At 40.1% G+C, this 24,493-nt stretch overlaps 1 protein-coding gene across 3 annotated transcripts in view; it reads right to left on the reverse strand.

Moving 5' to 3' along the window:
• Window positions 1-24,493, reverse strand: part of LOC136857612 (ATP-dependent DNA/RNA helicase DHX36) — a 294,182-nt gene that overhangs the window by 85,495 nt on the left and 184,194 nt on the right. For all 3 annotated transcript variants that reach the window (XM_067136394.2, XM_068225253.1, XM_068225254.1), the window contains exons 12-13: window positions 14,533-14,734; window positions 2,290-2,478 (exon numbers count right to left, since the gene is read on the reverse strand). In XM_067136394.2, coding sequence (XP_066992495.2) covers window positions 2,290-2,478; window positions 14,533-14,734 — 391 coding nt within the window. The remainder of the gene's footprint in view (window positions 1-2,289; window positions 2,479-14,532; window positions 14,735-24,493) is intronic.

Below are 24,493 nucleotides of genomic sequence, written 5' to 3' on the forward strand. Positions count from 1 at the left end.
TTCCCAGAAACATAAGATACGGTTTTATATGTTATTTAAATTGTTTAATTTGAAATACGGATAATTCGTAATTCGAAGTACAATGTCGGCCTCATTACCGAAATTTGGACTTTTAATTCGAAACTACCTTTACATTTTAAAACAATAGTAAGTTACAGAATAATTTAAATTCGAAATTTATCTGCGTCATGATAGAACGTGTCTTCCGGAACGTGCAGGAGTAGCTTTCTGCACTTTCACACACTTCAAGTGTGTCTAGGCCTACAGTGTGCTTCATAACTGCTAAGTTCGAGTGAAATCGGAATTCTTTCGTATTCAATGTTTTAAGGAACGCCGTAATATCATGCAGCAGGCAGTGTGGGGAGAAACAGAATTCGCGAACGATGGCGATGCCGACAGTTGACAAAAAAGCATGGCTCATATAATCAATTCGTAAGCACCGAACAATATTGTCATTGCCGATGAAACTGCACTGCTTTCTTTTAATACACAGCCTGAATGGTCTTATGGTTTTAAAGGAGAAGAGACAGCCAGGAGATCGTACAAGGGTGGGGGTCATTATACTGTGTTGCAATGCACACGGAAGCGAGAGAATTCCTCCTCGTCATAGGAAAGTTCGATAAGCTACAATGTCTTAAGGACGTTGGGCACTTTCCACACAAGTACAATGCATATAAAAATGCAAACGGTAGAGTAATCCAAAAAAATAATGCATTTGTACAGGGGAACCAGCATAGTTTATCCTCGTCTTTGAATAGTGTGATTTTTTTCTTTCACTGCGTGAGGTTATGTTTGTCAGTGATTTAACCAAGCGCATTATTTGAACATTGTAAATGCACCTTGTTGGATACATTTTGGAAATAGTTTTTCCCATGGCATTTGAAAGGTTTAAATTGTGAATCAAGGTGATTGCATGCATTAATGGGTCTTCGAATACTTTGTGACGCGGCAAGTGTTTACATTTCTGAAGAAAGAGAGAAGTGCCATGGCGGGAAATCGTACAAGGATAAAGTGACTGTATTGTGTTGTCATGCAGAAGGAAGCGAGAGACTTTCTCCCCTCATCTTAGGAAAGTTTGATTAGCCACGATATTTTAAGGGCATCGGGTACTTTCTGTGCAAGTACAGGGCGTCTAAAATGCATACAGTACAGTAATCCAATTTAACTTTTTAATTTCGTGTGGCTATTTCTAGCCGAATGCAGCCCTTGTAAGGCAGACCCTCCAATGAGGGTGGGCGGCATCTGCCATGTGTAGGTAACTGCGTGTTATTGTCATGGAGGATGGTGTTATGTGTGGTGTGTGAGTTGCAGGGGTGTTGGGGACAGCACAAACACCCAGCCCCCGGGCCACTGGAATTAACCAATGAAGACTAAAATCCCCGACCCGGCCGGGAATCGAACCCGGGACCCTCTGAACCGAAGGCCAGTACGCTGACCATTCAGCCAACGTAATCCAATGAATAAAGCACTTGCACATGGGAGCCAACATAGATTTCTCCTCGTCTTTGAATCATGCTTTTTTTTTTTTTTTTTTTCTTTCTTTCTTTCTTTCATTGCGAGAGGTTATGTTTGTCAGTGAGTTATCTAAGTGCATCATTTGAATACTCTAAATGCACTTTCTTGGATGCATTTTGGAAATAGTTTTTTTTACATGGCATTTGAAAGGTTTAAACTGTGAATCAAGGTTAACTGCAAGCACTAATGGGCCTTAGAATATTTTGAACGCGGCAAGGGTTGGCACTTCTGAATGATGAATTGGCGGTTAATTCAAAATCACATAATACGAAGTTTGATTTTTTAGTCCCAATGACACCAAATTAACGAGGTTTTATTATATATGTTTTATATTTATTTTCTTTCGACTACAATCTCCTTTCTTTTATTTTACAATTTGCTTTACGTCGCACCAAAACAGGTAGGTCTTACGGCAACAATGGGATAGGAAACGCCTAGGAGTGGGAAGGAAGCAGCCTTGGTCTCACGGTACAGCCCCATCATTTGCCTGGTGTGGAAATGGAAAACCATGGAAAACTATCTCAAGGGCTGCTGACAGTGGGGTTTGAACCCACTATACCTCTGATGCAAGCTCAAAGCTGTGCGCCCCTAACCGCATGGCCAACTTGCCCAGTTACCATGACCTTTGTCTTCTTTGCATTTATTTTCAGCTTGTGTTTCTCTAAAATTCTGTTTAGTGTGACAAGCACCCTATTCAATATCCGTTCTTTGTCTGCTAGTACAGCAATATCATCAATATATAATTTTTGAACAAAAAAAAAAAAAAGTACTTACCATGGGTATATAAAAAGGGTCCTTTTCACTTAGGCAAGCAGCAATGCTAAAGACAGGGTCCACACAACTAAAGATGGCAGACATTATGATCATCTTCCCAATTTGAGGGTCAAGCGGCAATCTTGCTAGATGATAGCCAAGGGGAGTGAGGTTTTCGTCTTCATCAAGAGCATTCAGTGTTTGCAGGAACTGAAAAGAATTCATGAGAAATAATCACTAACATATACACAAAAGAAGTAAGCTTGTAGTTTTACACGATTGTTGATATCTGTGGGTGTGTGCGTGCATGTTGCAATGCCCAGGTAGTATACTTCCATGATAATGGGCAGTTTGCTAATTTATTTGCTTGTGTGCACTGTCATTGGTCTCAGAGATAAAGATCACTATGTGAGTGTATGTGTTTTTATAGTGACTGAATGTTACATATTGATTTGTGTGTGTAAGAAGAAGAGAAAAATGATGATGGTAAGGGAGGGAGAAAGTACAAACCTGGCTTCAGCGCATAGCCTACTCCTGTAGAATAACACCAAAGTATCTCCTCAAGGCTTAATTTCTCTATCCAATGGACAAATCACCATCAACAGCATCATATGCCCTCACTCCATATGAACACTACAGAGAGGTTCGGCTTCTGGCACACAATCTAGTGATATGTTTTTTTTTAAATTTACAGCGCACCGACACAGATAGGTCTTATGGCGACGATGCTATAGGAAAGGATTAGGAGTGGCGAAGGAAGCAGACTTGCCCTTAATTAAGGTACAACCCCAGCATTTACCTGGTATGAAAATGGGAAACCATGGAAAAACCATCTTCAGGGCTGCCGACAGTGGGGTTCGAACCCTATCTCCTGAATGCAAGCTCACAGCTGTACGCCCCTATCCGCACAGCCAACATACGCGGTATTAGGAATTTTATACCACTACCTCTGCTAGACTGCTGACCAACATTCTGATGATGACAATTTCTTCCACCAATGGGTCTCAAACCAGCTATCCATGATGTCTGACCATAAAGATGATGCCATAACAATCATGGCAACCAGGCAGGTGCGACTTGATACCGTGATCATAGCCATGGAACCTTCAGTTATAAATGGAATCTGATCCACGGAAAAATTACTTTTCATATTAAAAATAAAAAAATAAAAAAAACACATGCACTGGCTAGGATTACAATGGCAGCTGCCTTGATAAGAAGCCAGCAACTATGCCACTAGGGCTATCACCCCCTCCCAACAAACCTTGAGAAGTAAGCATATATCATATTACCTCTCCTGGAAGGAATAAAACTATTTTTAGAAAACAATAGAATTTGAATTTTGTAGAATGAATTTGAAAAGAATAAAGAATAGGTCCAGAATAAGAATGGCACAGAGTGAGAACTAGTTCCCAAGGTGATTTTATCGATATTCACAATAACAGGTTGTGTGGGTGAAGGGTCCAACAAAAAGGAAAGAAAAAGACAAACACAGAAACACAAAACAATAACTCCACATCTCGAACTGCATGCTAACTCAATAAATCAGAAGACATCTCAATGTTTTAATGTTATTCATATAAAATGCTCTTAATTTGTTTAAGAACACATTGTTGGTCGCAATATGAGCATTTTGCTCACCATGAATATGGAATTGTATTTTCACATAAATGGTGATGTCACAAATTTCCGTCTCCACGATCTGAAGTACTTTAACGTGGGGTAATACTGGTATAATTCAGTCCTCCTTCCGAAAACTAAGCCTTTCCGCGAAACTGTGACAATAATGAATCCACTACACAATGTTTAACCCTCTTGGAGCCAAGAGCCGATCTAGTAGGCCGTTCCCCATCAGCTGGAAGAGGCAGAGCTCCGCCTCCACTCTACTACTGTAAAGTGCCAGGCCGTTTTCAGTGGAAATACATGTATTTTAAAATTCGCGTATATCTACCGGTGTATAGCAAATACCGGCATGAAATTTTCTACATATCGACTACGTAGAATAAGAAACTGGTTTGGTTTATTGTTGATTTATAGTTGTCGAAAACGTTTATTTTTAGTTAGAGAAAAATATTTTCGCACTTTCTCTCTCAATATCTACTTTGAAAAAATAATTTACGATATAAAAGAATATACGTAATTATGTATAATGTATTTCTAAATACAATTCTATAGAATAACTAATTTGAACGAGAAAAATAAAAACGTAAAAAATAAAAATTTAAACATATGTCATTAAAAAAAACAAGACAATTTTACTCACCGATAAAATTCGCATGTATGTATCGATGTTTGGCAAATATTAACAACAAATTTTCTAAGTGCGGACAACACAGTATTAAAATAATTCTGAATTATTAAATAAGTAAAAAATAGTAGTTCATATTATAGTTTTTGTTTTCAGAAAAAGTAGTTTCTCGTTTTCGGTTGTAGTCTATATTAGAAAAATAATCTTACAATACAACAGAAGTTACGAAATTAAGAAATGTATGGCACTAAAGCCGTGATTCGCTTTGTCCTACTAAGCGCCCGCTGCTCAGTTCGGTACCTGCAGTTTACGAGGTGAATCATGGTCAGTGAGACGGATCCTCTCAGTAATTATTCTTGGTTTTCCAGACCGGAGTCGCCCTCTCACCCTCAGATAACTCCTCAATTGCAATCACTTAGGGTCACTTAGATTGAGTGACCCTCAGGACCAGGCGAAAATTCTTGACCTGGGCGGGAATCGAACCCATGACCTCCGGGTGAGAGGCAGGCACGCTACACTTGGCCCGCGGAGACCGGCATTTAGGTAATGATAGAGGACTATATGTTACTATAAGGTTTAGCAGAGAGTAAGTGAAAAGTAAATTGAAGTGTGATATGGGCGGAGAATCAGACGGTAGGGCATGTTTAGGTCCTTCAAGGAGACAGGAGGTTAAGGAATGTTGTCGGGTTCATTGGGACAAATTTCCACAAAATGTTCTCCAGAGAAATCATCATCATATTCGTTATCACTAGTTTCATCTATCACCATATTCAGAGTAGCTTTAGTGCTGTTAGACACAATTAAACGTCTCTTCTTTAGCTGCGGTGATTCCGCGGACGTGTCCGGTATAATTTCGTCGCTACTCTCTGAACTAAATTCCCTATCGTTACCTGATAAATCATCAGCATTAACTTCGCACTGTTCTAAATACTGCATTAATTTATTGTCATCAATACATGCTGAAAAATTATCACTTGAACAACATGCCATTTTCCTGTCACAAATCCACTCACTGCAAGGAGCAATCTCTTACTGACCGGTTAGCGGTATTTGTAAACACAGGAAACGACTCTTGTGAAAGGTATAACACCCTCTTAGAACTGCCAAAGCAAGGCCAGGCACACAATAACGTGCATCCCCTTTACTACAGGTTGTAACAAAAGTATGCACGTCACTATAGGTTGCCTCAAAATTACGTATATCACAGAATTTTAAGCCGGCCGATGTAATCGGCTGTGGCAACTTTCGACTGGATTGTTAACGGCCAACCAGATCGGCTCTGGCAATTTAAAGGGCGGATGCTCGCACTACCGCCTGGCACCAAGAGAGATAAACAAAGGAACATTATAGGCCAGTTGAATGAGCACTAAGATTATGTGCAGTTCTTGTCTGCACTTCACCAGGTAATGTTGTAAAGAAGTGAAAAATTTATTAAACTATCAGTCATTGGAAATTTCAGTTTCGGAATATCGCATACTGAATGCCACTGGTAAGTTGATATTATAATCCTGTTCCCTGATATTTGGTATCATATAAAGCTATTGGACAAGTTTCTAGGTTATACTGTTTTAAAGTATATATATGAAGCTGTCTAGTTTTACGGTAATACCGATCAAGGTGAGGATATAAGTGAAGAAGATGCGACATGGAGGAAGGTGTAGATGTAACCCTATCCACTTAGAGAATGCAGTAAAAGCTGTCCGTAAAGGTAAAATGAGTATCCGGAAAGCATCCAAACACTTTCCTATATCATACACAACAATGATAAAGTAAAGAATAGATATTCACACAAGGTGGGTGCACACTGACAGCGTTAACCAGGAAGGAGGAAGAAAACCCTCATCGAAAGGTTGCTGTTATATGCCAGGTGGAGTTTCCAGCTGAGAAATAATATGTGTAATATTGTCCAGGGTTACCCAAACCATGCTGGGAAGAGCGAGAAGAAGTTCGTAGATAACAACCCCCGGTTAAGATGGATTCGTGGTTTACTGAGATAGAACCAAGAGCGCACAGTAAGAATCAGGGGAACAGCAAATGAGCCAGGGCAGCAGTTACGAGGGAGATCATAATAGGTTAGGTTATTTCCATAACATCCAAAACACACAGGAAGGAGTTCCTGCCTCAAACATTATAAATTACGACGAAACAAATTTCTGTGATGAACCGGAGCATGTGAACATAGTTGTGAAACGTGGGGTCAGCATCCAGAGAGAGTTCTAGACTCGTCAATGTACTGCTTTATATTAATACTATGATTTTCTTAAAAGAAAAAGTGACACACAAGTGTTGGATGTTTGTGCAAGGGACATCAATTTTAATGAACTTGTGTGTAATCACAACATATTTCATCACTGTTTCAAGACATGCCAACAGTGTTATATTAGGTGTTGGTGTTTGCAAGTTACATGTAATGTTCTTTTTCATTTATAATTTAAGGCTGAAGATGACCCAATACAAGGGTCGAAACTGGTCCCGATAATATTAACATATTATATACAGTACTGAATACATGGACCTTCTCATCCTTGCTGATAGTGATAAATCATCAATACAGAGAAAAATGAAATTAATTTAATATCAGTGTTATGGTGGAACAATTTTACCACTATTCAATGTCTATAAAAGTAAGCACCTATATGACACATGGACAGAAGCAGGGATCAACAGTGCTGGCTAAAGCCAATATATGAGTGGCTGGTTTGATCTAACAATGTTTGAGGCATGATTCAAGAAAATTATGTTACCTTATGTAAAGACATTACAGGGGCCCAAGGTGAATAGCAATAACTTGTCGAGTCATCTCTCAATTAACATCATCAAGCTGTGTGAAATATATGAGATCAAGTTTGTGCTATTGCCTCCAAATGGTACCCACCTTTGCCAACCACTCAATGTTGCTTTCTTTCGTCCCCTAAAGATGACTCGGCGAATTGTGTTGGATGAATGGAAGAAAATTAACAGAAGAGTGGTGCACAAATCAGAGTTGCCTAAACTTCTTAAAGATACATTTGAGAAGATAGGTGTAAAATGTGCAACCAATGTTATATCTGGGTTCAGGAAAACAGGGTATTGTACCTTTCAGCCCAGAAAACGTACTGCGTCAGATTCCACATGATGACAATGCTGATGACAGCAATCAAGAACGATTATAGACTACATCGTTCGTTCAACATCTTGAAGGATTTCACACTGGAGAGGCAAGTACAAGAAGTGTACCAGCTCCCCATTCAAAGTGCCTGATTGTTCTTCCCGTCAAAAGGATCACGGTGAGAGATTTAGCCACCAATGGTGCTGACAAGGATGATGAGGAAAATATAGAGATTGAAGTATTGCCAGAAGAAGTACAAATTCATCAGAAAGAGACAATTCGAGTTTCGAGGCGAGCGAAACATATTAGCCATTTTCACTGGAGAAACTCTAGCTTCTCATGAGAGAGAGTGGAAGATAAGTTGTCCATAAATGGCTTTGTTCTTGTTGCATTTCCGATGAAGAAAAGAATTTGGCTTTTCATTGACCAGGTGATGAAAATTATTTTATTTATTTATTTATTCCTGACTTACATTTGTGGTGAAGTTAGGGCTCACGGCCCTCTCTTACACTTAACCGGCACACTTGAAGCAAATTTTCTGAAGAAGAGAATAATGGCTGGTACAATATATTTCGTCTTTCCACAGAATTCAGACGTAATGAAAATCAAAAAGGTGCAAAACTGAGAGGAAACTTGTACCAGCATTATGCAAACAAGGGAAGTTTGTTTTCTCTGATACAGAATATATTGATGTGGAGTAGAAAGTTACTATTTCTCACGTAGAAAATTTGTGATTAAACACTTTTTTTTTATGCTACTTGTTTCGCACCGCACTAGCACATTGAAGGTTTCCAGCAATGGAAGGATGGGGAAAGGTCTAGGATTGGGAAGGTAGCGACCATGGCCTAAATTAAGGTACAGCCCCAGCATCTGCCTAGTGTGAAAATGGGAAACCACAGAAAATCATCTTCAGAGCTGCCAACAGTGGGATTCGAAGCCACTATTTCCCGAATGCAAGTTCAAAGCTGTGCCACCGTAACCACATGGCCAACTTGCTCGGTATTAGTGCCTCTTAATGTAACATTCTCATCTGTTTAATCTGTTTAATATGTCCGATATATTTGACATGTTTTTATTATGTTTTACTTTACTGATTAACAATCTTAAAATTCCATATTCCATATCTGGTTAGAACAGTCTTACAAGACAGCTCAAAAACAGAATGTGTTTAGAAATTTTAATGCTCGAAATTCTATCAATTTTAATATTTTTAGTGATTTAAATTATTACGGTATTTATTTGTTTTATTTTAGTTTACATGTTAATAAATCTTAGTAAAACTGTGATCTATATTACACATACGACAGTCAAATACCAATAACCAAGCAAATTAAATGACTGATCAGACTTACCCACTCTACAGGGTAACACCGATCACCGATACTTTTTCTTTTTGCAATATTATTGACTACTTCAAATTTGTTATTACGTCAAACAAATGCTAAAGAATCATAAATTTTATATATTTAATTTCAAAAGTACTACTTAAATAATGCAGGACATATCTGAAAAATCATTTTAAAAATGATCGGTATAACCCCATTTGACGGTTTGCCTGGGGAATGAGATGTAAGATAACGGCCCTGAATAAACAGTTTCAGTGAATGGACACAAGCCAGATTTGAGATGGCTTGGGCACCTGCAGAGAACGGAGAAAAACATCAAGACAAGTATTTGAAATGAAAGTAAAAGGTACGAGACCTCCAAGGAGATCCAGAAGAAGATGGTTGGAGCAGACTGAGATAGATCTAGAAGGAAAAGAGATATTTACAAGAGGTCTTTGAACAGGAGTGGACGAGGGAAGCAGAGGGAAGTCATCGATCCATAACGCAAACCAAACTTAAATGTACAAGGGGATGGAGAAGAAGAGAAGAAGAAGAAAAGAAAGAAAGTGAACAGTATTAGGTGGGATGACATCCCAAATTACAGCTAAAGAAGACTGATTGAAATGAAGACATTCCCGTATTTAGTCAGAAGAAAAAAATACTAAAATTTATCTGCGATAATAAAGATATTAAAGAAAGGATACAAAAGTTCAGAGTTAAGAGAAGCTGCTGAAATTGACAAGGCAAAGGGTTGCGATACAGTACCGTATCTGCAGTAATTATCTGATTATTATTTGCATTAAGGAGCTAGACTAAATGAAGTCATATATATATAAAGGATGTCTGAAAATAAATTACAGAAAATTTATGGGCAAATAAACCCAATAATGTAAGAGAGTATCCATCATTCATTTTTTCTTAAAATGTTTGGTTAATCGCCAGGGGTATATCTTATGTCCTGCTAACTAGTGCACTGAATTCGCAACAGAACATTAGTAATGAAGAGAGTTAAAATTAGCATTCAAAATTTCCAAGGAAAATAGGATTGGGAATAGGATTGGACGTAAGGGTTACACGTTGGATTAAAACATTTCTAAATTCAAGGGTTCAGAAAGTCAAAGTAGGAAATAATGTATCTCAGGAAGAGAAAGTTTGGAAGGGAATTGCACAGGGTAGTATAATCGGTCCGTTACTTTTCTTAATATACGCAAATGATTTAGGGAACAATATAACATCAAAAATAAGATTGTATGCAGATGATATAATTGTTTATAGGGAAATAAACAACATTGAGGATTGTTCAGAATTACAAAGGGACCTTGAAAATATCCAACAATGGGTTGAAGAAAATAATATGAAGATTAATGGAGGCAAATCAACTGTTACAACTTTTACAAACAGGAGCTTTAAAACTGAATTTGAATATACTTTGGATGAGGTAGTTATCCCAAAAGATGACAAGTGCAAATACTTAGGTGTGAGATTTGAAAGTAATTTGCACTGGAAGGGTTATGTTGATGACATTGTTGGGAAAGCATGCAGATCGTTACCATGTCATAATGAGGCTACTTAAAGGATGCAACAAAGAATTAAAAGAAAAAAGTTACTTGAGTATGGTTCGTCCATTATTGGAATATGCAAACAGTGTTTGGGATCGTCACCAGGAATACCTAATAAAAGAAATAGATAGTGTGCAGAGGAAAGCAGCAAGATTTGTAACTGAGGATTTCAGGAGAAAGAGTAGTGTATCAGAAATGTTAGAGGAACTTGGGTGGGAAACTCTAAGTAAGAGAAGAGAGAAAACTAGACTTATAGGATTGTATAGAGCCTATACAAGAGAAGCAGCATGGGGAGATATCCGTGAGAGGCTTCAGTTGGAAAATAATTATATCGGCAGGACTGACCACAAATATAAAATTAGAAGGAATTTTAGCAGAAGCGATTGGGGTAAATTTTCATTCATTGGGAAGGGTGTGAAGGAGTGGAACAGTTTACCAGGGGTAGTGTTTGATCCTTTTCCAAAATATGTACAGATATTCAAGAAGAGAATAAACAGCAATAGAGAAAATAAATGAAGTGTTAGAGGGCATTCAACCAGTGCAGGTTATTGTAAATAAAAAAAATGTGTGTGAATAAATTAATTCCATTCCCTGGTCTAAGGAGTTTGGACAGCCTAAGTAGGGGACTGCCTGTAGGGGTGAAGTACAGTGGGGACTTCAAGGGCCCTGAAACCGCTACGGTAGCTGTGAAGGCCCTTCAGGAACTCTGAAAAGTGGTGGCAAAAGGGGCTCTGGTTAAGACGCAGCAGGTCGTTATGCTACTTAGGTTCCAGAACTGGTAAAAAAAAAAAAAGTAAATATGTAAATAAATGCAATGTAAATATTAATCTTATACCAGTTGTATAGTATCATTTGAAGTAATTCCACATACTGTATATCAGTTGACTATATTTGTAAGTAGTACAGGAGATATTATAAGTAGAATTTTGTAAACAATATAAATTTATTAAGGATGAGCTGTGTGTTTAATAGAAGACATTGTTAGTGTAAATTGTATAATATTGTATTATAGGAAAATTTTCTTTTCTTGTTAATTTAATATTTAGTGCTTGACAATAATGTATTTTAGTGTACCATTTGCCACCGAGGTAGACACCTCATTTGCAAATAAAGAGATTTTGATTTTTGAAATGCAGGGTGTATGCAGAAATTATTAGAACCTTTACTAGTGAACAGTGTACTGACATGACCGAGTGACTGAGGACCACACGGTTTCAGCAGTTTACATGTGCTATGTAGTTGGCAAGCAATACAGCAAAGTGCATTGCATGATTCAACACATGTAGGGAAGGAGAGTGAACAAGCGGGGCATCAGGAATGAGAAATTTACAGTATCATTTGCTGTAAGTTTTCGTGCCAGGTGAAACACACTATAGAAATGAAATAACAATATTAATGTTCACAGTATGTACGATACATAAACAATTAACAGAAATCAATTATTACTAAAGATATTTCCTCAATGGCCTCTAAAGTCGAGCTGTAAAGACCCGGTCTGTTATGTAAGGAAAACTAAATATTGTATGGTGTACATTTCTGATTAACAACTATCAAAACACCATAACGTTCAGAACTACTTTGGACTTAGTTTTATTAGCCTATACCCTAGGATACTCTGTTCTAAACTTAACCTTTAATATCTGTCAATACCACAGAATGTAGAGCCTCCGTGGCTCAGATGGCAGCGCGTCTGCCTCTTACCGCTGGATACCGTGGTTCAAATCCCGGTGACTCATGTGAGATTTGTGCTGGACAAAGCGGAGGCGGGACAGGTTTTTCTCTGGGTACTCCGGTTTTCCCTGTCATCTTTCATTCCAGCAACACTCTCATTTCATAGCATTTATCACTCATTAATAAATCACCTTGGGATTGGCGACCCCATTGTAATAACAGCCTATATAAGTTCCATTCATTACATCCCTGACCCGGTCAATGACTGGAAAACAGGTTGTAGGTTTTCATTTTCATTTTCACCACAGAATGTGCTTGCAATGTTTACTTTTATTACATAATTAATTTTTATGTTACGTGGATTTTTTTTTGCTTTACGTCGCACTGACTCAGATAGGTCTTATGGCGACGATGGGACAGGATAGGGCTAGGAGTGGGAAGGAATCGGCCGTGGCCTTATTTAAGGTACAGCCCCAGCATTTGCCTGGTGTGAAAATGGGAAACCACGGAAAACCATTTTCAGGGCTGCCGATAGTGGGGTTCGAACCTACTATCTCCCGAATACTGGATACTGGCCGCAATTAAGCGACTGCAGCTATCGAGCTCGGTCGTGGATATGTTATTCAGTAATTATTCTGCAGTATGGTGAACTTTGACATGCACACAATTGTTTTACCGATATGCTTCATACAACAATGGCATTGTGCTCACCCAAAATCGGGAGAGTTTTGGTACTAGGATTTAAGTTTTGTACCCCAGTCGGTTCAGGATTCCTTAGCGTAAGATAATCAGAATAAAGAAGCTGCATTATCCGGGCATGATGATCAGACGCTGCTTTGTGACACGCTGTCATTGTTACCAAGGTTACATGTGAATAGGCGACACATCAGTGTACTACGGTAGCGGATCGCCCAAGGTTATCAAGCAAGAGAGCTTGATTTTCTGGTGAGCTTTCACAAGGAGGAAATAAAATATGCTATAAATTGATGTTTCATTTCAGAACACTACATACTCTTACACTTTCCGTAACTTATTTTCAGAAACTCTGCATAGAGAGAGGAACAAGAAAACAAATACATAATAGCACAGGTGAAGTCATATATACACTCCCTGACAAAAAATTTGAAGCAGTCAGAAGAAATGGTTGGATGTCAATGCAACTTCGTACATGTACACATCATTGGTGGGTATATAAATGATTAAAATTACAATTCTCTGTAACAGGTAGAACGGTCACTAGAGTGCATTAGTGTTGTTACCGGGCCTGTTAGGTTATATAAGGAGCGTGAATAGCATCAGATGTTGAGTGATCATGGTGAAGGAAACGGAGATGCTGCGTACTCATGTGAGACAGCATTATCAACACCTAACAGAGTTTGAAAGGGACCTCATTGTGGGTTTCCCTTTGGCCGGCTGGTCGAATAGTGCAGTATCCATATACGCGGAGTATTCGGATGCGACAGTGGCCTAATGTTGGACTGAATGGGAATGTGAGAGCAGGCATACTCATCATCAAAGTTCATGTTGACCACGTCTGATCACCACAAGGGAGGATCGGCATATTGTGCACCAAGCACACTGTAACTCCTTCACATCTGCGGCTACCATCCGAGAACAAGTAATGGACTCCCTACAGCATTTTGGGTCATCCCGCACCATTGGTCGGAGACTAGCAGCAGCTGGACTAGGGAATTACTGTTCCATACGTAGGCTGCCGTAAACACCATAACACAAATGGCTGTGTTTGGAGTGATGTCGTGACCTTTATCTTTTAGTTTTAAACGGTATTTAAGCTATAGCTGATGATGTCCACAATATAAGGACAAAATGTGTACTAATTGATTTTAATTACATTGATGTTTGTATTCTAAGGTAGGACTTCTGTGAACTCTCTTATAAGAGTCCTTTCCAAACTTAATTCTAAGGCCGATGACCTCAGATGTTAGGCCCCTTTAAACGGCAAGCATCAAGCCATACAAATATTTTTCTTTGCCACATCTTGCATCTATTTTCTTCTTCCTGGCCCTATGCATTGTAACCTCACTAACAGCTTTTCTGGTGTGGACATAATGTTCAAGAAGTTTGTCAACAAACGTTGATTAACTATGTTGAAAAATATTTTCATTAACACTGTTTATTAACTTTGTTTTGTTAACATTGTTTATTTACTTTGGTGTGGACTAGCCATAAGACATCAATTAGAGTATGGTGCCAGTATAGGGAAATTTAAAAGTTTACTTTTAAAACACCTTCAAACCTTACAAGATTCTAAAATTAGTATATCATTCAAAAAAGAAAAAAAAATATTGTTACCTTCATCTACCACCAAACCCTTCGATTCTTTCATCTACCACCAAACCCTTCAATTCTTACCTTCAATGAAGACTGAACTGTTTTTGGATTTGGACAGCTCATGACTTGACTGAGGAAAGGCATCACCTTGCCTAGCTGTAGAATTTTTATATGAAGAACAAGGTCTTCCAGCCGTACTCTAAGTATCTCTGGTTTTGGATACTTATCTAGACGATCATACCTAGCTTTTGTATACATGTGGTAACACTCTCCATGCTGAACTCTACAAGTAAACAAGATATTAATGTTAATGAGAAATATAAATATCTGCAGGTATAGTAAGGTTTAAAATAGTTTGAAATAAGGAAAAGTCAAAAGTAATTTACACACATTACACACACAGCAAGATTTTATCATCTTGGACAGGCAGCCCATACCTTTCATTCTTACGGATTAAAATTAAATCTTCTATTGTTGTTCTCCCACCCTGGTGGAGTCGCAGGTGTGGTCTGTGCATGGACTTCCCCAGTTTTACGTCTGGATGCTCTTCCTGATGCTAACCCTTTATGGAGGGTGTATATTTCTGAGGTGGTGGTGGTGGTGTTTCTTGGCAGTGTGGTGTGGTGTAGTTTTGTGTAGGAAAAAATGGCAACAATAATAATAACAGAAATAACATACGCAAGTGAAACCATCTTCAAAACAACTACTCAAGATAGAGAGAAGAATCATTAGAACGTGCATCAACAAATCATACTGAAAAGATGGACACTGGAGAGTAGCTTCTAATGAAACAGTCTACAAGGAAATAGAACCAGTAATGAGCACAATCAGGAAGAAATGCATTTCATTTTTTGGACATCTAATCAGGACACCAGAGAACATGATCATCAGGAGAATAATAGAAAAATTATGGAATGGTAAGTGCAACATTAAGTGGATTACAGAAATCAAGGAAGATATGAACTACAAATTACAGTGGAAGACCTAAGAAACAAAACCAACAAAATCAGGAAACTCACAGACAAGCAAACCAGACTGCAAACCAGAATCAACAAACATACAATAGGAAGGGTGATTTCCGATGAAGAAAGACGGATAAGATCAGAGAGAATGAAGAAGTACTGGGCTGACAGGTGAACCATGCTAATATAGCATGTTCATTGAGATGTTCTCTCTATATTTTTGTTATGTCGCGATCTCTCACATCATTTTTCTCTGTACTTTTGCCCTCCATGCTGCGTGGAAGCTTCGATCTGTGTTGTAATTGTTGTGGATGTGGAAGTTAAATAGACGGGTTCATAATGAATTTTATCGATCTCGCGGAAAGAATGACCAAAATAACCCATACATATTGTATTTGTATTACCAGATTATGCTGTGAGATTGAGAATATAACGGCGAGCCCGTGTTCTGAATAATTTGATGTTGGTATTTGATGTTGGTATTTGATAAGTTTGTGCTCACGCATTAGCGTCATGACTTCAATTGGATGGGCTGTGTACATGTACGTATAATTTATTTTATTTTATTGCTGGCTTCATTTCTTGTTTCCTCTTGATTTTATTATTATAATAAACCCTCATTTAAATTTTCTTGGCATTTTATTGCTAGCAATTTTTTTTTTTCCTGTTATGATTTTGATATGAGCACAGTTTCCAGTTCAGGGCTGTGTTTGGCCTTTCCCAGTCGAGGTTTACGCCTCGAATCTCCAACGTGTGCATGTTATGCGTGGGTGTGTTGTCGGTAAGGGTAGGGGGTGTGGCTCAAATGGTAGCAGAGCGTGGTTAATTAGGATATCTCCTCTGAGAAAGGATCGGATGAGGTAGAACTGGAGATGGTGTTCTGTGTAAATATATTAAGTGAGCCCTTATTTTTCCTAGTGTCAGCCTTATGAAGCCAGTATGTTTTAACCTTGTCCTGTGTGTTATTTATAATTCGTGTGTTTTGTTGTGGCCATCTGCATATGTGTGTCATGTTTATTATCGCTGAAAGTAGCCTAGGGTATGGAAAGTCAGAAGGCCGTAGAGATGAGTAATGAAAGTGAAATTTTTACAGGGGAAGTCCTCAACCTTGTGAAGCGTTATTTAACAAAATACACTTGTTATGTCATATACTTTGGACAATCACTGTTTACGCGACATATATTTAAATGGTGTCTCTTATCAGCACTTATAAGTTTTGGTGAATTATTTCAATCCGCCATGGACCTCATGGTCATGGCCTAGTTATTGTACGGAGCTGTGATTATACCATGATTATATGAAACTGGAATTCAACACCATTTGGAGTATGGGATGACTAAAACCTTGTATCTGGTAGACTTGGGTTATTTTAATGCAAGAGCGCTCTGGACTGTTAGCATATTGGTCATCTATTCAGTCTAAACGTGGCATTTGTGACTTTTCGTTACATAATTTTCTGTTTGGCAGTGCCTCTACAGGGTATCATTGTATGGTGGACAGCTACATGGACTTCTACGCCATCTATGTGTGTGGATAGCAACTACTGTGTGGGTTTTGGCGGTCTCCGCCAGAGCGTGTAGCGGTGTTAGACTGTGTCGTGCCATGTGGCGAAGTATGGAGTGTATCAATCGGCTGTTGGACTTGCTTGTGACTGGAAACTAATGGCCATGTCTAACGGCTGCGCTGCTACTAAAATTATTATTATGACTGAAGCAGTCGGAATTGGTTAATTAAGGAGGGTATACCTCGCCAAGCGAGGAGGACAAAAATGTGTTGTACAGTATCTTAAGTACATTAGTGTTTATTATGTAAGTTTTTTAAATTATTTGTGAGTGCCGTAGTAATTAGGTATAACACAAGGAGGTTACCTGGGCATAATTGATCACCGTGAATGTACACCTTTAGGTTTTATTACTGTGTATATAACTTTCTTGGTGTGTGTTACTGTATTCTATGAGTGCATTTATTGTAGTTGAAATTATGTCACTGTTTGGTGATGGCATTCATACTTGAAGTGTGTGGTGTATAACGGCGAAGTGCATTGTTTACTCTAGATAACCATCAAAATTTTTCCTTGCTTTTTCTAAATTTTGTGTTTCCCTTTGTATATTCTTATTTCTGGTGTATCCGCGGTGGTGCACATTATCGTCTTTTCTTTGATGTTGTGATTCTCATATTGTTTTGGTGCATCATTTCGTGTGTTTCGGCTTCCTGTTACCCGTGTTCCAACCTAAGTACTATGTTTGCACCAAACACCACCCTTTAAAAAAATATTATTATTATTATTAGTAGGATATTTCGTAGATTTTTATTATTTGCTTGATACGTATAGTTAGGGGTTAGGATTGTATATTTCTGCATTACTGCGGGTGGTTTTATTTCATTATTCCTTTATGAAATGGGGATATCCACATTAATTTCAAAGATGTAATTCCTTAATAATGTAAAATTTGGGGTTTTAATTGAGGGTTTAGGCACCCCTAGTGTGGAGCGATCATAGCTTTCGCCTTATCTTCTCTTCTGATTGTTATTTGCTTATCTTATCTTACCTTATCGTCGTTTGACAGTTACGCAACTGAAATTTTGGGCATTATTGTCTCTGATGATATAGATGTTGATTCCCATAGGGAACCTAAAATATTTGTCCTGAATGAGTAAATTTATAATACCAATATAATGGTCCGTTATTGGACATTATAAATTTTCCAGCTAACTCATTCTTGGTTGCCTGCGTTTCGCCCTCGTGTGCTAAGTTAGGCTCGTCAGTTGGGACTTAGCACACCACCCAAGACGCAAGGCTAGTGCATACCGTGGAGGCCACTGCATAGGCTATTTGAAGCCACCAGCAGTGCCAATGCACTATGAGAGCTATGTCTCATTTCCAAAAATAGATGCCTGCCTGGCCATCAAATGATATAGATGTTGATTCCCATAGGGAACCTAAAATATTTGTCCTGAATGAGTAAATTTATAATACCAATATAATGGTCCGTTATTGGACATTATAAATTTTCCAGCTAACTCATTCTTGGTTGCCTGCGTTTCGCCCTCGTGTGCTAAGTTAGGCTCGTCAGTTGGGACTTAGCACACCACCCAAGACGCAAGGCTAGTGCATACCGTGGAGGCCACTGCATAGGCTATTTGAAGCCACCAGCAGTGCCAATGCACTATGAGAGCTATGTCTCATTTCCAAAAATAGATGCCTGCCTGCCAGGTTCCCTATGGGAATCAACATCTATATCATTTGATGGCCAGGCAGGCATCTATTTTTGGAAATGAGACATAGCTCTCATAGTGCATTGGCACTGCTGGTGGCTTCAAATAGCCTATGCAGTGGCCTCCACGGTACGCTCTCAGTCTACAGTATATGATCGGACCGGAATCTCTACACGTCGACAGTCTTACGTCTACATATCAAGAAGTTTCTGGAAGTTACGCGATGACTCCTTCACCGCCGCCATCACCAACGCGATCACGTTCACCCAGGTCGCCACCAAAGGACATGGAAACTACTCAAACCAAACAACCTCGTCGTTTATCGGAATCTGGTTCTGGAAGTCCTGATGGAGAAAGGAACAGAATTTGTCCGACACAATCCCTGATACAACGTTCTCCAGGCTCTGTCGAAACCTCACCGGGATCTCATGCTCGTCTGGAATCTTCTGGAACGGACCTTGGGATTCATTTGCTGGGCCCTGGACCATCGACCGCCCACCAACTGCCCAACCTGTTGGACCAACCTGCAACGTACATGCCTGCACATGTACGTAGTTATGCTCAGGCGGCGCAAAACCCAGCAATACCACCTAATATTCGCCAGCGCAGTATTGTTACTCCAACGCTCCAGCCAACTGTTCAACCGCCTTTCTATCTGATAAAGCTTACAAATCTGGACATCACCAAGGCCAACGTCAGGTGCATCTATCAACTAATTGCAAAATTTACGCCCAATCTTCAGGATTATAAACTTGAAATCCAACGGTCGAGAGATGGTTATAATCTTAAAACCTGCCAACCATTTTACCATCACTTCATGAATAACATCGGAGCTCATCAACTGGGGACACATGCACGGGCCACTAATGTCACCACACAGCGTCCAACACAACGTCCTGCACCGCCCACCCGACCAGCAACAATTCTATCTGTGGTTGCTTATGGAGTCGACCGAGACTACACCGACGATGAGGTGGCTGCTCAACTCCAACTCGAGGGTCACCACATCTACCGAGTCATCCGTATTCGGAACGCTCAAGGACCCACTTCCTTGGTTCGCATTCTATCACGCGACGTCTCGACGCTCGACGCCCTGCTCCGTGACGGCGCCATGATCTACGCCCGGCGCCATCGGGTGGAACCCTCCAGAACATCGCCACCTCAGAAGATCCGCTGCGGGACGTGCCAGAGGTTCGACCACGCCCCAGGGACACCATGTGTTCATCCGGAGGTATGTGCCATCTGTTCACGTGAGGAGCATCCTACTCATGCTTGTCCCAATAAGTCGAATCCAAAATGTGTTAATTGTAATCAAAATCATCCTGCTTTCAGTTATAAATGTCGTTCCAAACCTGCTCCTGAACCTGATCATCCTGAAACCGTTGTCCCTGTTCAATCTCAAGACCTACCTACCCCTGCCTCTTCCTCCTTCCTCCTCCCTCCGAGTTCTGAGAACATCATTCGTTTTATTACGATGGTGTTACAGAACGTCCTCCCCTTCCATCGCCCACACATCCTAAATCAGATCCAGCTAGCGGCTCGATTGGTTTTGAACACTCATGTCGACGTGGCGTACTCGGGGAATAAAATGCATTTTGCATTTTTTCCCCTAAGTACTGTTCACTTTATGCGTTAGCGTATTGAAGCTTTACTATGCCAACATAAGATCTCTTAAGTCCAATCGGCCGCTGCTGGACACCTCCCTTTCATTGTATGCCCCGGATATTTTTGTTCTGAATGAGACATTTCTGACGCCGGCCCAAATGCCTCAATTTCCCCGGTTTACTTTCTATCGCGCTGATCGTCCGACTCAAGGCCGTGGTGGCGTGGCTATCGGCGTCAGACGGGATTTTACTGTTATTCAGCACTACTTTCACTTCCCTACTAATTTCTCTGAATATCTAATACTCGAAGTAATTACTCCTCAGAAAACCATTACGGTAGCTACTATCTACATACCGTCTAAACCTTTCATTCCCTCTGATTTTATTAAATACATAGACGCTACATTTTCTGAATATATTATAGTTGCAGACCTTAATGTTACTTCATATACCCCTACTCAAATCTCCGAGTTCACTAATTTATGTACGTCTCTCCGGGGCATGCGCTTCCATTTTCCTTTCCACACCCTCCCAGCCAATAATTCCACCCCTGATGTCCTCCTTCTTTCTCCCTCCCTTGCCACATCTATCACCATCCAGCAGCTCGTTTCTATAGGTAGCGATCACGCCCCAGCCCTTCTCACCTTTCCTGGTGTTCTTCCCCGTCAGACCTTACCCCCTCCTCGCCCTCCCCCTACTCGTCGTTTCAATCACACTAATTGGAATACTTATCGCACTACTCTCACTAACTTACTCAGTGATGCTGTACCGCCTACTAATATTCCCACTCTATTCGCCCTAATTTCTAAAATAGAGCGAGCTATCCTTACCGCAGATTCTCTTCATATTCCTCGTCACTCCTACCACCCCTCTAAACCTCCTATACCCCCCACAGCTCTCCGCTTATTGCAGCTAGCTCATGACTACTTTACTGCATATACTCGAACCAAGGACCCTACTACGCTCCAACAACACCGCCGAACTTTACGCCACGCGCGCTCATATATTAAAGCTATTAAACGTAAAATGTGGATGGACAAGTGTACTGAGCTAGCTGATTATCACGACCCTCGACGTTTTTGGACGACTTTTCGACAACTAACCAAAACTACCAACCCTCTTCCTCGCTACCCTATTACACATCCCCCCACTCATCCACAAACTGACCAAGACAAGGCTAATCTTTTCGCTGACTATTATCAAACTGTGTTTTCCCCCTCCCACGCCCCTAATTTCCATCATCCTCACGAACCTACCATCATTGCTTACTCTGATCCTAACCTCCCTGAACTTCAACCTTCATTCCTCCATTTTTCTCATGTTGATTATACTCATCCATTAAATGCTCCCATTACACCCACTGATATCCGGCTTTTCCTGAAACATCGGAAAAACACCTCCCCTGGCTCCGATACCATCTCATATCGTCATATTCAAGAAGCCCCTCCTATTCTTTTTTATCTTCTTAGCATTATTTACACCTACATTCTTTATACAGGCGCGTACCCCGATCATTGGGGTAACGCCAATCTTCTCCTATTCCTAAAACCCCATAAACTCCCATCTGACATTCGGTCTTATCGCCCAATCTCCTTACTCCCTGTCCTCAGCAAGATCCTAGAAGGGATTCTGAGTAGGAGACTTTCCTCCTATCTCGACTCTCTAGGTCTTATTCCATCCTCTCAAGCCGGTTTTCGATCCCATCATTCCACTCACGATCACCTCTTTCACATATCCTCTTCTCTCAATGCCTATCTTCGCCCCCGTAAAACTGCCGCTTTAGTTTGCCTCGATGTGAATAAGGCTTTTGATTCAGTCTGGCATGCTGGGTTGCTTTTTAAGTTACGCCATCTTCCCATTCCTATCACTATCATTCGATTTATTTTCAACTATCTTCAACATCGATCAGCACAGATCCTCATCCGTGGTACCCGTTCCTATTCCTTTCGTATGACTGCGGGCGTAGCCCAAGGTTCCCCACTTTCCCCACTTTTATATATTTTATATACTTATGATATCCCACATCCCGACCCCCCTTTAAGACTCTATCAATATGCCGATGATCTGGCTATCCTTGCACTTACACCTACTACTGTTACTCTTACCCGTTATTTACAGACCTACCTCTCCGTTCTAGAATCCTGGTTCGACGCCTGGCATATTGCTGTTAATCCCACCAAGACCCAATTTATTGTATTTCGGAAAAAATCCCGCCTCACTAGACCCCGTCACCGAGTTCTTTTAACGTTGTATAATACTCCACTAACAGAAACTAATACCCTAATCTACCTTGGTATTCAATTCCAGAACAACCTTCATTGGAAACATCATTTAACACAAGTATACAAACGTGCCCTTCAACGCTTCCGAGCCCTTCGTATTCTCACTGGTAAAACGTGGGGCCTCCGTCCTTCCCAAATCCTCACAGTTTATAAATCTTTTATTCGCCCTGTCGTAACATACAGTTCCTTGACCTGGCTCACAGCTGACAGACAACAATACGTGACCTTGCTTAAACTTGACAGACATGCTATGCGTATTGCATACCATCTCCCCTTTGACACCCCTTCTGCTGACTTCCAACCTCTTTATTCTTTCCCCACCATCCTTACTCATGTCCATGATCTTCGTCTCAAATACTTACAATCTGCCCTAGCCATCAATCACTTTGCGAATAAAGAAGCCCTCAACCTTTCTCCTCTTGCCACCGCTATCCTTAATAATGACCGCTCTCCTGCTATCTCTTACCTTTTCCCCACCCCTATCACGTAACTTCCCCCCCTGTCCCACTGCCTTTTTATTCTAATTTTTCTTTTACTGGATATTACGATGCTCCTCGCGGCAGTGGTACCGGCCTCCAATATCTGTGTCTGAGTGCTTTACGACACTACCAGTGTCATCTCTATCCGTGTTCATTTTCAATCATTCTGTGTTTTTCGCGTCCTCATTGTTCCACTAGTGTACGTCCATTTCTTTCTGCTTCCACCATAGTGTTTTTCGTATCGTACGTCAAGATGAACCGAAGACATTTCTCTCTCAGTACGATGTGTTGTGCGTTTATACTTTGTGTGCCAATCGAAATCAATGAAAAATAGACTGACATGGAAGACATCACATAATATTTCCTTGTTATATACTTGTTTATGTTTTTTATTTTCTCTGCTTCAATCTGTATTTGATTATGTTTTGTTTTCAGTATGTACGAGACATACTTCTATGTATGTGTTTCAAAATTCTACTTTTATGTACTCACTCACCGGCCAAAGAGCTACATGTTTAGCTGGTGGCCCGCCTGCCCCTTACCGGGCAGGAATGAAATAACTATTTGAATAAAGAATAAGCCTCCACGGTATGCACTAGCCTTGCGTCTTGGGTGGTGTGCTAAGTCCCAACTGACGAGCCTAACTTAGCACACGAGGGCGAAACGCAGGCAACCAAGAATGAGTTAGCTGGAAAATTTATAATGTCCAATAACGGACCATTATATTGGTATTATAAATTTACTCATTCAGGACAAATATTTTAGGTTCCCTATGGGAATCAACATCTATATCATTTGATGGCCAGGCAGGCATCTATTTTTGGAAATGAGACATAGCTCTCACAGTGCATTGGCACTGCTGGTGGCTTCAAATAAGCCTATGCAGTGGCCTCCACGGTATGCACTAGCCTTGCGTCTTGGGTGGTGTGCTAAGTCCCAACTGACGAGCCTAACTTAGCACACGAGGGCGAAACGCAGGCAACCAAGAATGAGTTAGCTGGAAAATTTATAATGTCCAATAACGGACCATTATATTGGCATTATTGTCTCGTCGGGATTTGGGTCCGCTGATGTGTGCCGCTGTGAATATAATTATGGATTGTTTGTGGTATTGAGGCGAGATCGTGTGTGTGTTTTTTCTTGTAGTCATGTGTCCTGCCTCATTATATTATTTATTTCGGGTTGTGTTTTTGTTAATTTACATGCCTACTATGTTGGGTGATTTAATTCATAATTTATTTGTGTTGATATTATTTTAACCTCCTTGCAGTATGGTTTTTAACATATTGGTCGGTTGTTGTTGGAGTTTCAATTTATTGTGATGCGTTGTCCGATCTACGTTATGTGGGTTTTATGGGGAATGATCATTCCACTAGGATGTGTCAGAAGCCCTCTTAATTTGTTATTATTAAAATTTTAAGTTTGTTTGTGAATATTTACTAGTAACTTGTTAGGTTTTAAGCTACCCGGTGCACCAGGATTTTCTTTTTAAAAGAAGA

This window comes from Anabrus simplex, chromosome 1, assembly GCF_040414725.1.
Source record: "Anabrus simplex isolate iqAnaSimp1 chromosome 1, ASM4041472v1, whole genome shotgun sequence".
NCBI classification, from domain to species: Eukaryota; Metazoa; Arthropoda; class Insecta; order Orthoptera; family Tettigoniidae; genus Anabrus; species Anabrus simplex.